At 39.6% G+C, this 13,662-nt stretch overlaps 1 protein-coding gene across 1 annotated transcript in view; it reads left to right on the top strand.

Moving 5' to 3' along the window:
* Nucleotides 1–13,662, top strand: part of st6gal2a (ST6 beta-galactosamide alpha-2,6-sialyltranferase 2a) — a 40,274-nt gene that overhangs the window by 19,559 nt on the left and 7,053 nt on the right. The window contains exons 6-8 of the mRNA XM_056389198.1: nt 5,703–5,800; nt 6,235–6,336; nt 10,979–11,153. Of these exons, the coding sequence (XP_056245173.1) occupies nt 5,703–5,800; nt 6,235–6,336; nt 10,979–11,153 (375 nt within the window). The remainder of the gene's footprint in view (nt 1–5,702; nt 5,801–6,234; nt 6,337–10,978; nt 11,154–13,662) is intronic.

Genomic DNA, 13,662 nt, shown 5'->3' with positions numbered 1-13,662 from the left:
GTAGGTACAAACAGCTTTGCTGCACTTACTGATGAATATTAGGATTTTTAATACTGGAGAACAAAGAACATTTGACTGAGTAGCACAGAAAAGCAGAGTCAGTCTTCAGTTTTGGGCGCCCGAGCTTGGATTTAAACTCTGCAGGTGCTTCTAAATCTCTCTTGATGCATCATCATCCCCCATGTTTGTTTTTGGTTTCTGTCCAATAATGTGACCCATATGCACATGCTCATAGACAAAGGAAGTGAATGTCTTTGCAGCGTCATAGTTTAATTATCATTTCCCCAGTTTCCAACATGCATACCTTGTAAAAAGTTCAAAGCGGGATCTGAAGTCAATATGAGAACATAAAAGTTGTCATGTTATTCATGACCGGCTCTTCTCTGGGGGCTATTGCATGCATCTGTATGTCAAACAGCAGAGCAGCAGGGTATTGGTTCATTGTGTCATCATCATGCTATTCACTTTTTAAAAAGAGATTTTTCTTGAGAGGAGACTTAGAGACTTAGTGACTTGATGAATGAGATAAATGTACCAAAGCCGATTGAATTATTAAGTAGCCTCGCAGTGCTGGAGAAGCTTGACATTGTTACATTAATTCTCAGGCTTAGCTTCAACAGGAAATCAAACTGCATTGATCTCACTCTGTCTACTTGTGCTCACACTGCTGTCCTTCCCAGCAGGTTTCACTGAGTCAAAACGCTCATTATGCAGCTGTGAGAGGTGATGAATCACCTAAAAGAACCAAAAAAAACAAAAAAAAAACCAAATAGATGTGAAAATCATATCCCTTTCCTTCGGTTGGCTGACATTTAGATTACAGGGTTTCTCAGCAGCTGCTGCACTGAGTTCACCATTTGAGAGTTTTGTAACGGTTGTTTCGGTGTAGTTCAGTGTCTGGATGTGTGGTGATGTGTGGCTGCCATCTTGTGGCGAACAGAATGAACAGCGTCTCCAGTACAACACAGGCTGGAGAAAATACATAATAAGGGCCCATTATAGCATTATTCTGTTAAACAGATATTCTCCTTGTGAAACTTGTAATTGTTTTTTTTTGTTTTTTTAAATTTTTTTGGGCATGTCTGCTTTTTTATTTTTATAGTAGAGACAGACTCCACTCTGAGGTTATATTTGAAATCATAGTTTGTGATACTGTTGAGTAAATATCCTGTTAAGGATCCACCAGTGTGTGTTGGTGAAGTCTCTGACTTCTGTCCCTCTTTGTTTATGTAGTTTTTCTGCAAACGGTGGGTCATTATTTCAGATTAAAGTGAAAGTGAATGAAACCGCTTTGTGTTGTCTGTAACTGATTCAGTCTGAATTGGTGCCCTCCAGTGGAAGTATTAAAAAAGACAGTGGATCTGAGTCCTCTTAGACTGCACCAATTTTTCACCATTAAAATCATTGAACAAAGCTCTAATCACATGAAAAGGCCAGTCGCAGTAGCATTAAACATTAAACAGATTTATATTTCCTTCGTATGTAGTTTTCTTTTTTTTTGTCCAATATGGATTTCTGTTCCCTTCCTTTAGTCTTCATATTCTGAATCCATGAGAATAAAAGACATCAATGAAAAAAAAAGAACATAGCACATATAATGATTATTAATTCTTCCAGAGAGCCAAGGTTATGTCCTGTAATTACTTGTTTTTTCCAATCCATGATCCAAAATCCAAAGAGATTCAATTTACAGTGATGAAAATTAGAAAAGAAAATTCCCCCATTGTAGAGGAAGAGCAAATGTTAGATTTCTTTTCCTGATTAATGACTTCAGTAAATAACTACGTAACAAAATTGGTGTCAAATTTCTGTGAATTGTCTCACAACTCATTAATCATCAATTGTTCAGAAACTAATAAAGAAAATGAAATAATAATAATAGAAAAGAATAGAAAAGATAAAATGGCAAAGACAAAACCGTAAAACCAGAACATGTCAACAAAAGCTTTCGTGTAAAGTTACAAAAACGGCCTTATAACTCTTCAACCTCCGTACAACAGTCCACAGCCGACATATCCCCGCCTCGGCCTGACCTGCCGATGTCAGAGAACGCTCAGGCACATAACGGGTTAACGGGTTGGTAATTTAACAAAGCCATTTCATACCTTTTTAGAAGTGAGTTCATCATCTTGATTTATAACCTAACACTAAGCTGGTGAAAAGTGGCCAGCACAGCGGAATATATGATACAGTAATAACTGGAGCCATGATTGATACCACATGATAATTCAGTTCAGGTAAAAAAACAAACGCATCAGCAGATGACCAAAGTGACCCTCCTGACTTGGACCAAACATGAATGGACACTTCATTTCCTGCCAGACATCTGCTGTAGCAGCTTCCTTATGACATCCATGGCTGCTTCTCCCACTTTGTATTTGTCAGGCATGGTAGATGGCGTCCACACCGTTAGACAGAGAAAGATTCCTAACTTTGAAGTAACTGCATCATAACTTCAAAAGCAGCTGAACAGGGTCAGTTATATTAAGTTGAAAGCTAACTAGGAGTTATGTGCAAGTGGTCGCACACACATATCTTTCTCTAACAAGTCCCCAAGTGTCAAAAGGAGTCACAGGAGTGTCGATCTCTTACTGTAAAATGTGTTTGTAACATAACAAGAGGAGCATATTAAATCATATCACCATCAACAGCGCAGCAGCGGGCTCATGCAGGTTTAATCTCATAGGCCCTGATAGATGGACCCTTGGCAGTGCAGTAATCAATCCCTCTGTGAGAGGGTGTGAATAATGATCTTGTAATACTGCAGTTTCGCCACCACCGCATGTGTCACGAGCTTCACATACTTTACGGCCGGACCTGATGTAGTTTGTGTCGATGAGATCCCTCTCTCTCTCTCTCTTTTTCACAGAGTCCGCTGACAGCTGGAGAAAGCCAGTGTTTACTCTCAGCCATTAATACTAACAACTGTCAGCTTTTAAACGTGCTGATGTGTCTGTAATGCGCTCACACACAAAGTCAGAAGGAAATTAGAAACCCCAGGTCCTTGTCATAAATACTAGAAGAGAGGGAGAAGCACGCTCTTGACTTGAGATCACCTGAATTTATTAATGAACATAAGCTGCGAACTACAGTCGGCAGAATGTGGCAGTTAAATCGAGCATCACCCAGTCTGATCGTCGTGGATTGCACAGCTTAAGTTAATAAACTGGAAATTCGGTAAATTGATGTTGCCACTAAACGCTGGAAAACAAAATAATGTTTTCATTAACACCATGGCTAAATCTAACTTCGCCCATTAAACTTTTCTGTGCAACAACTTTTTAAATCAATCCTGAGCTCAAACCGATCTTTTCTTTCAAATTGAACATGTTACAATATGTTGTGTTGTGTGTTATGAAGAGCAAAGCTGGTTTTGCAGGGTTGGTTAAATGTTTTTCAGTTTGGGATTGATTGCATTGGCAGGAAAAAATAAAAGCTTTTAAACATCAAAAAAAATAAAAGCCTGGAACTAATTCTAATATATTTGAAACTCCTTTACTTTCAGAACAATTAAATGAAAGGAATTTAGACAAATTCTCAAGGCTGGAGTCATGTAATCATTTTATTCTGTTGTGAAGAGGTAATTGGTATTTTTTAGTTTTCGCCATTTATACTTGGTTGTATTATTCTGAATTTCTCTTTGATTTGACGTAATTGACAGTTTTAAAATCTCTAGGTCTCCTCTGAGAAGGAATTAAAGAAAATAGAAAAAAACATTATTTCGATTATACTGCTCCCAATGGCGCTTCACTACCTGAAAAGAAGGTCACAAGTGAAGCATCACTTCACTATGAGGGGTCAATGGTCACACAGCACAGAAAATCACTGGCTGCAGGAAGAAATATTCATAGAAATGAAGTAATTTGTCATGAACACAACTCACAGGCTGGAACTGGTCCCCTGACGTCTATTAGGATTTTATAAGTAGGCTCCAGTGTGCCCACTTATTTGTTTAATTATATTCTGTCAAGGTGGTATACTTGTTCAGTAACACAAAATATTTGAATGTGATAGTGACCGCACTCTCATCTGATATTAACACTGATAAAAAAAGTAGCGCCTTTCACTCAGCGCTTCATCAGACTCAGAGAAATATATAATTATCCAAAGGTTTAAATACGTGAAACAGTCGTAAGCTACTAATTAGCTACGGCAAATACATGTGTAAGAGAGGCTCCTCAGACAACCAATAGTAAAACATCAACAAAAAACAATATACATGAAACAAAATATATATGAACAACTAAATGATAATTTAAGCATTTCAACTTTAAAAGATTGGACAAGATGGTCATTAACCCTTGTATGTCTGAAATCCCTCCGCACTAGACTGATGATGAATTTGCCAACCGCCAGCAGATGTTAGTGACCGCCAGCAGATGTTAGTGACCGCCAGCAGATGTTAGGGACATATCATCAGTTGTGAACCTTAGCCTCATCAGGTGTTTCGGCAGGCCCACCACAGGCTGATCAAACCTGGGTGTGTGTCTCTAACATCTTGGGGCCCGGTCCCTGATGACCTCAGCAGGCATTTCCCCATTCTCGAAGAAAAAGAAAACAATAGAAATGAAAAAGAAATGATTAAGTTATCATTTTTTTGTTATTGGTTTTATCATGAGAAATCTGTCTGCTGAATGTGGCGAAAGAATGATCTCTGCTTTAAAAAAAACAATCTTGAGAATCCATCAGTCTGGTAGTTCTGTAGGGACCAGGTGTGTTTACAGTATTACATTGGAACGGGAGGGCAAACTCAATGTCGAGCTTGTGAGCATGTTTTTCCGGAGTGTTTGCAGAAGGTAGTGATGTTCTGAATGCCAAACGCTGTTGTAACAGTCGACCGGTGGCAGTGATGAAGGAGCATCAGATCAAAAGGTGGCGCATCATCCATTCTGGTGTCAGATCAACACGGGAATGGGTTTGCTAGATCTGACAGATCGATCAACAGACAGGCAGAAATTACAAATTTGTAATTATTACTTCAGCCATCCGTCAAGCTGAGGATTTCATTTTGCTATGTGAACTGCAAAGGGCACTATACGAACAAAATGAACAACATATGGACTCAAAATCCTGAGTTCCCTGGTGAAACTGTAATATTTTGAAAGTAAAGCTCTTTATGATAGTGTTGGCAGGTACCTGAACTCACCGCTGCAGAGAACTAGTGTCTGTAAAGACGTCATCGTCAGTGTGATCACAATTTACATCACTGCTGTCACCATGTTGTCATAGTGACTTCTGCCATGAACAGTGTGCGTGTGTGTGTGTGTGTGTGTGTGTGTGTGTGTGTGTGTGTGTGCGCCACAGTGTACCTTCAAATATTTGAAGTATTAGTTGATGATACTAAGCAGTATCTGTAGAAGACAGTGACTACAACAAGAAATTGACAAACTCTGGTTACTGTTGTGAAACTGTTAATAGACGTCAAGATGTTTTGTCTCAGAGGTTTGACTTTATCTGACTTTGTATTTATCTGAACAACTCAAGGACTCTCTAAATACCAAAGCTATACTGTCGGATTTGCATAGCTGCATGTAAATCTACAAAATTTGTAACGGCACGTAAAGAAGCTTTTATACTGAAGCTCATCTCATTACCCATCCATAGTATTCATATTTTCCTATATATATATGTAGTGATAATAACATGTATAACTCAAGGTCAGTTCATTATGTGCCTCAGGAGACCTCTCCGTTTCCTTTCAGACACTCATGATGCGGTTTTACGGTTCAATGCTGCACCTACAGAAGGATACGAGAGAGACGTGGGGAACAAAACCACCATCCGCATCATCAACTCGCAGGTCAGTGAGAGTCCAGCCAGTGTGTGATGCATAATAATGAATCATTAATAGATATATGATTCAAAGACCTGTGTCACTGACCGAAACACATGCAAGACGTGGATGTGATGTGGCAAATGATGAAAATATAAACGATTTATGATTGGGATCCACATAATTCTTGACTAATAGTGAGCCTTGTTTTAAAATTTAATGAGTTTATTAGTGAGTCTTGGATAGGCTAACTGTTTCAACCCATTTATAGTCTTTATACTAAGCTAAGTTAATTGGATGCTATGAATAAAGATGCTTCCCAAAATGTTGAACTCTTTGCCTTCGCTTTCTGGCTGTGAAGTTGAGTTGAGTTTGGTAAAATAACTTCAATGTGCCATTTTCCTTGATACTCGCATGCATACAATTAAATTTAATTCTTCACATCGTGCATTCCTCTACAGATTCTGGCAAATCCTAGACATCGATTCAACACGAGCTCCATCTACAAGAATGTGACTCTGGTGGCCTGGGACCCAGCGCCTTACACTGTCAACTTACACAAGGTGTGTTTTTGTCTTTGTCCAATGAGCCACACGGCAGCTCATTAAGCTGTTCGTTGCACTGCTTCCACTTGACTCTGCGTGCTTTAAAAACACAATAAAGCGGTCTCAGTAGAAGATGTGTTCACTGTGAGGCCAAGATGACGGTGGTGAGTGGAGGGAAAATGTTAATGTATTCAGCCCATACAATGGATGGAAAGGTTTCGCTAGTTTGCCACTCCACCATAGGGACCACAGTGGTTTCACTACTGTAATTGACCCCCCCCCCCGTCATATCGGCCGTCTGCTCGCATCCATCTCTGCCCCCTCGATCCCTGACTTCCACCTGCCCTTGAAATGGCTGTGATTCATGTTTGCACGTGTTTCCTGAAGCATGTTTTTATACCGACACACTCTTCCATCCTCTTCTCACCCTCCCCTTTTTTTAATTTTTAAATTTTTCATGCTTCCTCATAACTGTTATTCGGGGACCGATTGGCTGGCACAATCAATAAGATTCTAGACTCCGGCGAGAGCTGAAGCAATCAGGTTAACAACGTAAAAACCGCATAATGCAATTAAAATTGATTTGCATGCTGCAGGTAACTTTCTCTCTTAATGATTTAAATGATCAGGCCAATTCCTGTTTTATTAGAATATTAAGAAACTTTCTTGTCTTGTCTTATTAACTTTCTGTCAGCATTTATTTCTTAAAGGTTAATAATAAAAGCACGTCCTTTTTAATCAGCAGGGCTTTAACCTTTAATTCTCTGGAGGAGCAGAAGCTGTTATAGTGCACGCTTGTCACCTCACTTACTAACATTTTCCTGGAGTATCACATGATGCAATGTCTGTAGATGGAAGGGGAGCATTTCTATGCCATACTTGAAACAGGTAATTTAAGCAAAGATTACAACAAAAATGCCAATTAGTGTGTGTGTTAGTGTGTCACTAAAAATAGCCACAACACAAACGACCATTATGTAGCTCTTTGATCCTTCACAATACCACGACGACCTTAAGCTGAACAAAGAGACCACAACACAAAAAGGTTTCGGAAAGGATTTTTGTAAAGAGAGTAATAGGATTTCTATAAAGGACATGATGTCATTCACTTACACCTAACTCTTTTGTATACAGCTCCAAAACCTATTGTGTCCTCAGCCAATGGCAGTAACCAACCCGTGGCCATGCTGCTTGGAGTATATTGTTGCTGTTGTGTATTGTTCTATCACCTGCTGTGCCTCATGGTCAGTCCGTCTCCAAGTCTTGACGCTTTGCTTAGCATTGTCACATCTTCCATCACACTGGTTTTTGTTTTGTGGACAAATGATTAAAAATGATGATGATTTTTTTTTTTTTTATTGCTCTTAAATTAAAATGTGTGTTGCGCAGTCGTGACTGTGGAGGAAAGTCCGAGACAGTCGGGCCGCCTTGCTCTTTGGTCTTTGCTTGTCAAAACACCCCAAGACTTGAGTATTCCCACCATCATGTTTCTCTGTCGGTTTGATTCTCTCTCCTTTTCATCTCCTTACACACTCCCTTCTGTTACTGCCAGAAATCTCAAACTTGGATTCATCAGTAAATATAACATTTCTTCTCTCATCCACTGTGAAATTCTGGTATTTCTTAGCCCACCTCATGCGTTTGGCCTTGTTTTCCCTCCTTAGAAGTGGTTTAGACACTTGCTTCTGCTCGCTCTGTATTTAGTCAATTCTGTATATATGATGATGTTGCTTTTCTATCTTACCTTGATGCATTGATCTTCTGATGGCGTGGTCACTTTAGGTCTGCTTCATTGTGCTTTGGATACAACTGATCCACTTACTGCAAAGCGTTTTAGAGCTCCATGAACTGCCCCCCTCATTAAGCTTTAGTCAAACCATGATTTGATGCTGAGGAAGCCTCTCTTTGTTCACAATAACAATTTGACTTGTTTTGTTGCTGTTTTTCTCACTATCACAATGCTACTTAATAAGCAAAGATCTGGAAGCTCAAGGCCTTATTTGTAACAGGTGAACACTGGCTGCAAGTTGTTACTTGAACAAACCTCTGGTGATAAGAATCAGGGCTGCCAATGTCCTTTAACTGCAACTGCCAGAATGACAGGGAGGATTTAACTATGCTTAATGGGCTCTCAACTACCCATGACATTAGCAGCAAAACAACAAATGTGACAAACAATAAAAACAGATTCCGGTGTGATACTAAATTGCCTACAATGCTAAAATTAATGGCTTGTTCCAAATAAATACAATCCATGTATTTAGTGTCATTAAATGTACTATATGTTGAATGTACTTGGTACGTCATTTAACAGCAAAGTCATGTATTATTCGTGCCAGTTCTTCTATGGAAAAAAACTCTATTTCATCCAGCTCTCCTTATATTATGAAAAACAACAAAATGGATATAATGATTTGATCTTCTCCGGTGTCTCTGTTTAAAGAAGAATAAATTATGGGGTGAGCTTTTCTTTTCTTCTTTTTTTTTCTTCCACATGACACCATTATAACTGACCTTTACTTACATCAGTACGTGACACACTGATTACATCATTCTGTCCATTGTACTGTACCTTACGATGTATGTTTGGTAGGTACATATGAAGAATTATTGAATACAATAAGTTGGGGGGGCAGAGGTTGATACAACTTGTAGCTAGAGTTAGAATCTGTTGCTTGAGGATAGTGGTGTTTGTTGTTTGTATTATTGCCCTGGGTACAAAGGATCTCTTGTTCATATTTTTGTTTTCCAGAGGTGTTCTTTAACATCCACCAGAAGGCAGTTCTCCAAATGCAGCACAGAAGTGTTCAGTGCCATCGATCATATGCAGAGTTTTTTGTCAGTTGCTTAAAATATGTTCAGACTGTTTTGACAACTCTAGGCTGCTTGTTTTCATTTTCCACAGTCGGGTTGCCAAACCAAACTGAGATGTTAGACACAGGGACGCTCTCTGTCAGGATAATACAGTGTTTCCTGTATATTCTGACCGACTCCAAACACTGAAGTGTTTTAACATGAAATCGTCTCGGACAAGCTTTCTCTAACATACGTCAAAAAAACGATTGGATTTCTGGAAGAAACTCTTCAGGATCGTACCGTTGTGCAGCTCAGTCATCTGTATAACGCTGAAACGCCGACCTGGGGGGGCAAGGATAAATTATATATGGTCTTTGGACACAAACTCACTAAGGGTTCTTACCTACACAAAGAAACATACTGCACATGCACCGCTCACATCCTCTCACAGCACACAGGACTCGTGAACCTTCTTTTCTTCTCATTACAGTATGTTGGTTATTTTGGTAAGTTACGTTGACAATGTTTTAGTTCTATTTTGTTCCGTGCATGTCGTATATATCATGCATTATTTAAGAGTAACAACAACAAAAAAAACGTGTGTGAATAAAACATCACCCTGCAACTGACTGTGAAAGAATACATAAATAAAAATCAAATGTAGTGCAGAGCCGCCGCTATTGTACAACCACCTCCCACAATACGGAACGGAATGGCAGTGAGAAATGTTTTACCCACAGCGTTGGGTTTTTCTTAGTTTTCTTGGAAGAGAAGTCATAAAAGTAGCCACAACTTCCAGATATGTTAGGGTTATCATCACGCATCTCTCTGTTATTTGTTTTAAATCCCTGACATTTTCAAAAAGGAACATTCTCCATATCAGTCGCAGAAAGATATGTACATGTGTATATGTACACTGGTTTTAGACGCTCTTATGAAAGCAAACTCTGTCAGGTCTGAGAAGAGATCGGAAGCACCCAAAATGAAAGAAAGATGTTGATGTCCAAATCAGATGAACGACTAAAAACGATTGTTCTCTAGCTCAATTAAAATAGTGCCCGATTCTATTTGTAGCCTTTCATCTTCTTTCTTTATATTATATTTTTATGAGCGCTGTGTGTTCTCCCATCACAGCTGACACTTTTATTTCCACTTAGCAATCAGTTAAATTGTCTAAATTACAGAACACCCATATAAACACATAATTATGCTAATTTTTTTTATTTACGTGTAATGTGAAGTGAGTTCTTTTTCAGATATTTCCGCTAAGCTGAAGAAGCCCCATCCAAGTGTTATAAGATGTATAAAAACACTCTCCTTTGAAAACTGAATTGTGTTTGACGTCATTGAAAAAAGTTCAATCACCTTCTTAAAACTTCACCAAAAGGTGTCTTTTCATAAGTTTCAAGTTTTCACATCACACTTGTTTAATCTGCATATTGGGTCATGATTAGCTCCGGACTAGTTGTGAAGCTTTCATGTACATGTGTTAAACCGAGATTCTAGGAGAGCACAGGGAAGTGTCCCCCCTTCAGCAGATGAAAACAGCCCTCTAGTGTCAATCTGCATACACAGTACTGTGCAAAAGGCATTAAGGATACTTAAGAACTGGCTGCATGGCTGTGGGCACACAACCTGTTCATCCTCTTGATAATCTGTCATTCTGTGGTGGAAGTGATACGGGATTTAAACCCTGGCACTTTGAATAAACCATATTGATGTAATTTTTAACATTTTAAACCAGAGAAAGGTTCAGTAATGATTAGAAGAATGAGAATCAGTACAAAAAAAAAGACTGTCACAAGCCTCAACCTCCCTGTTGTCTAAACTGAGGTGTTTCCTCTCCTCCTCTCTGTCTTGTCAGTGGTATGCCAGTCCAGACTACAACCTGTTTGGTCCTTATGTGGAGCACCGCAAGCTCCATCCTGGCCAGCCATTCTACATCCTTCATCCCGGCTATGTGTGGCAACTCTGGGACGTGATTCAGGGCAACACTCAGGAGAACATCCAGCCCAATCCCCCATCATCTGGCTTCATAGGTCAGTACACACACGTACATGCATATATACAGTCAGTATGTATGCGCTGTGCGTCTGTTCTCTCGCTGTTCAGCCTCTGGACTCTTATCTTTTCCTTGCCTGCTCCTGGAGCAGATAGATACACAAACACACACACACACACACACACACACACACACACACACACACACACACACATGGTAAGACATGATGAAATTTTTATCTTCAATATGCACAATGACATTATCAGCATGCAGCATAGCCATGCGATGCACTCCAAAGCAGCACATCCATGCAGGGGGTGGTGGAAATGTGCCCACTGTAAACCCATCTTAGAAACTCTCCAGCATGTCAGTATCGACTTCATGATGGTCTCTTTACTGTATTAACTGAGCTAAAATAGTGGGTTTTAAAAACAAAAACGAAAATAACAATATGAGAGCAGCGATGTTGAACCAGAACAGTAAAGTTTTGAGCCAGGCAGCTGAACAATGGCGTGAACTCCTTACAGCAGACAGGAGCAACAGATTGAGATCGTTGTTCTCTTCAGGTTCATGCTGCATTAGCATTGTAGTTGTATTCTGCTGGTCATCTGTCTTTTAAGCAAAGCATAAGTAGTAAAGCATCTGAAGAGAAAACAACAGGAAAAGAATTTAAAAAGAAAAAAAAAAAAACAATCAACCGTCAACAACAGCAGGGGATTTCACACAATTTAACCACGGAGGAGAAACGGGCCACACGTTGATCTGTTTTATCAGCCCTTCAACAAACACAGCTAAGCAGCCGTGCTTTGCTCCAACCCAGACAGCAGAGCTTTTGTTTGACCTGCACCGGTTCTCAGCCAGAGTGTGGCTGGTTTTCTGTCCTGATTGTTGTAACTTATTGCTATTAAATTATCTGCAATCAAACTGGCATAAATCAGCAATTGATTACACGCCTTAAATGAGAGTTGTAAGGCTTCACTGCCTGCATCCATATTAATGAAATTAAAATGTCAGCATGTTCCTCGCTTTTGTGTGTACTCCTGCCACGTTACTTACATGTTAGACTACCAGTGCTTTAAATTAGACAGCTTTATGATTAATTCTGTTATACAATGTATGTATATATTAATTAATTACAAGCCCCCCCCCGTCGCCTGTTATTAAAGACGTGCTCATCATTTACGACCTTCTCTTTTCAGAAATTAGAAATTTTCTTGAAAAATAATTAGTCTCTTCTGTATACCACACATTGCTGCGTAACGGAGGCATGGTGCAAATGGCTCAGTGTTTGCTTCCGAAGACATTTATGTGGAAAATGTCATTGGTAAGAAGCAACTTTGTGCATTCAGCCTCTGTAGGAACAGCAGCTAAGCTTTTCTTTTTCACAGGAAATTGGTAAGTTCTAGCATTGCTTGTTAATTACTCCTTTTATCAGGGTGACATCCTAAATACAGGGTTCTGTCCTTGTCTTTTCTAAGAAATGCAGTCATTATGACTACAAGAGGGAGGGGCGGCACTGTGCACTGTACTCATGCCATGAAGGGATCTTTCTTCTCTCCACAGAAGGAATTCTAACACTGTCACCAATCAGCCGTTGTCTACCAAAACACAATCATTTCATTTTTAGATTCATATCACACTTTAATTTCTGTTATGTGCGGGTATGCCACCTCTTCTGAACACAAACAGAAGGTTTAAACACTGTCTTGTCACGTACAGGTTTTCAAACATCCCATGAATTTATTGTCAGAGTTAAAATTTCACACAACATCTACTCTTTTTCAGCATCACTGAGTGACAGGTGTGGCACTTTTCTATTTTTTTTTTGTGTTGATCATTATGAAAGGGACGGAAATCTCTTGCCAGTACTCGGGCACATCAGAGCCTCACGTCATTTTGAGTCATACAGTTCATTTTGTTTCCATATCATTCTCATGAGAACCACCAGCCTCTTTTAGGCAGTGCATTCATTTTCTTCCACAGCAATGATATTCATTAAATTGATTAAATCCAATAATAAAATACATTATTGTCAGCTCTAATATTGTTCCGTTCAGTCAGTAGCGTTGGCATCCATTCACAACTGGAACTGACTCAACGAAGCATCCGGGTGGGCTCAAGTCAGATTGTCAGAAAACATATTTGGCAGCACCCTGCAGTGAGAAGGTCAGCCATCACAGTCTTTGAGGAAAGCAACCACATCTGGAGTTCATATCAAACATGCTTGATATCTGCGTTATGACTTGTGACCTTTTCACTCAGGGCCATTAAATTTCAGCAGTTTCTGTCTCCAGTAGGTTTTTGCGTTCCGGTCCTGGTTCTTCTGGTCGAGAACATTGCGGACGAGGTGGAGAAACCCTCTAAATCTACACGTCGTCTGTTGAGGAAAACGCACACACTCAGAGAAGCTTTTACAAATTCCTTAAACTTAGCTCTTTGAGCACGTTGCATCACAGCAATCTCCCTCTCCTAGCCATCACACTGTGTCCTCTTGGCCGACCATTACTCTTTGGCTGGTCATGTTGTACGTCTTGTTGTGACACATC

Source organism: Seriola aureovittata, chromosome 11 (assembly GCF_021018895.1).
Source record: "Seriola aureovittata isolate HTS-2021-v1 ecotype China chromosome 11, ASM2101889v1, whole genome shotgun sequence".
Lineage (NCBI taxonomy): Eukaryota > Metazoa > Chordata > Actinopteri > Carangiformes > Carangidae > Seriola > Seriola aureovittata.
Note: the sequence above shows the minus strand (reverse complement) of the source record. Positions and strands in the feature narration are given on the sequence as shown.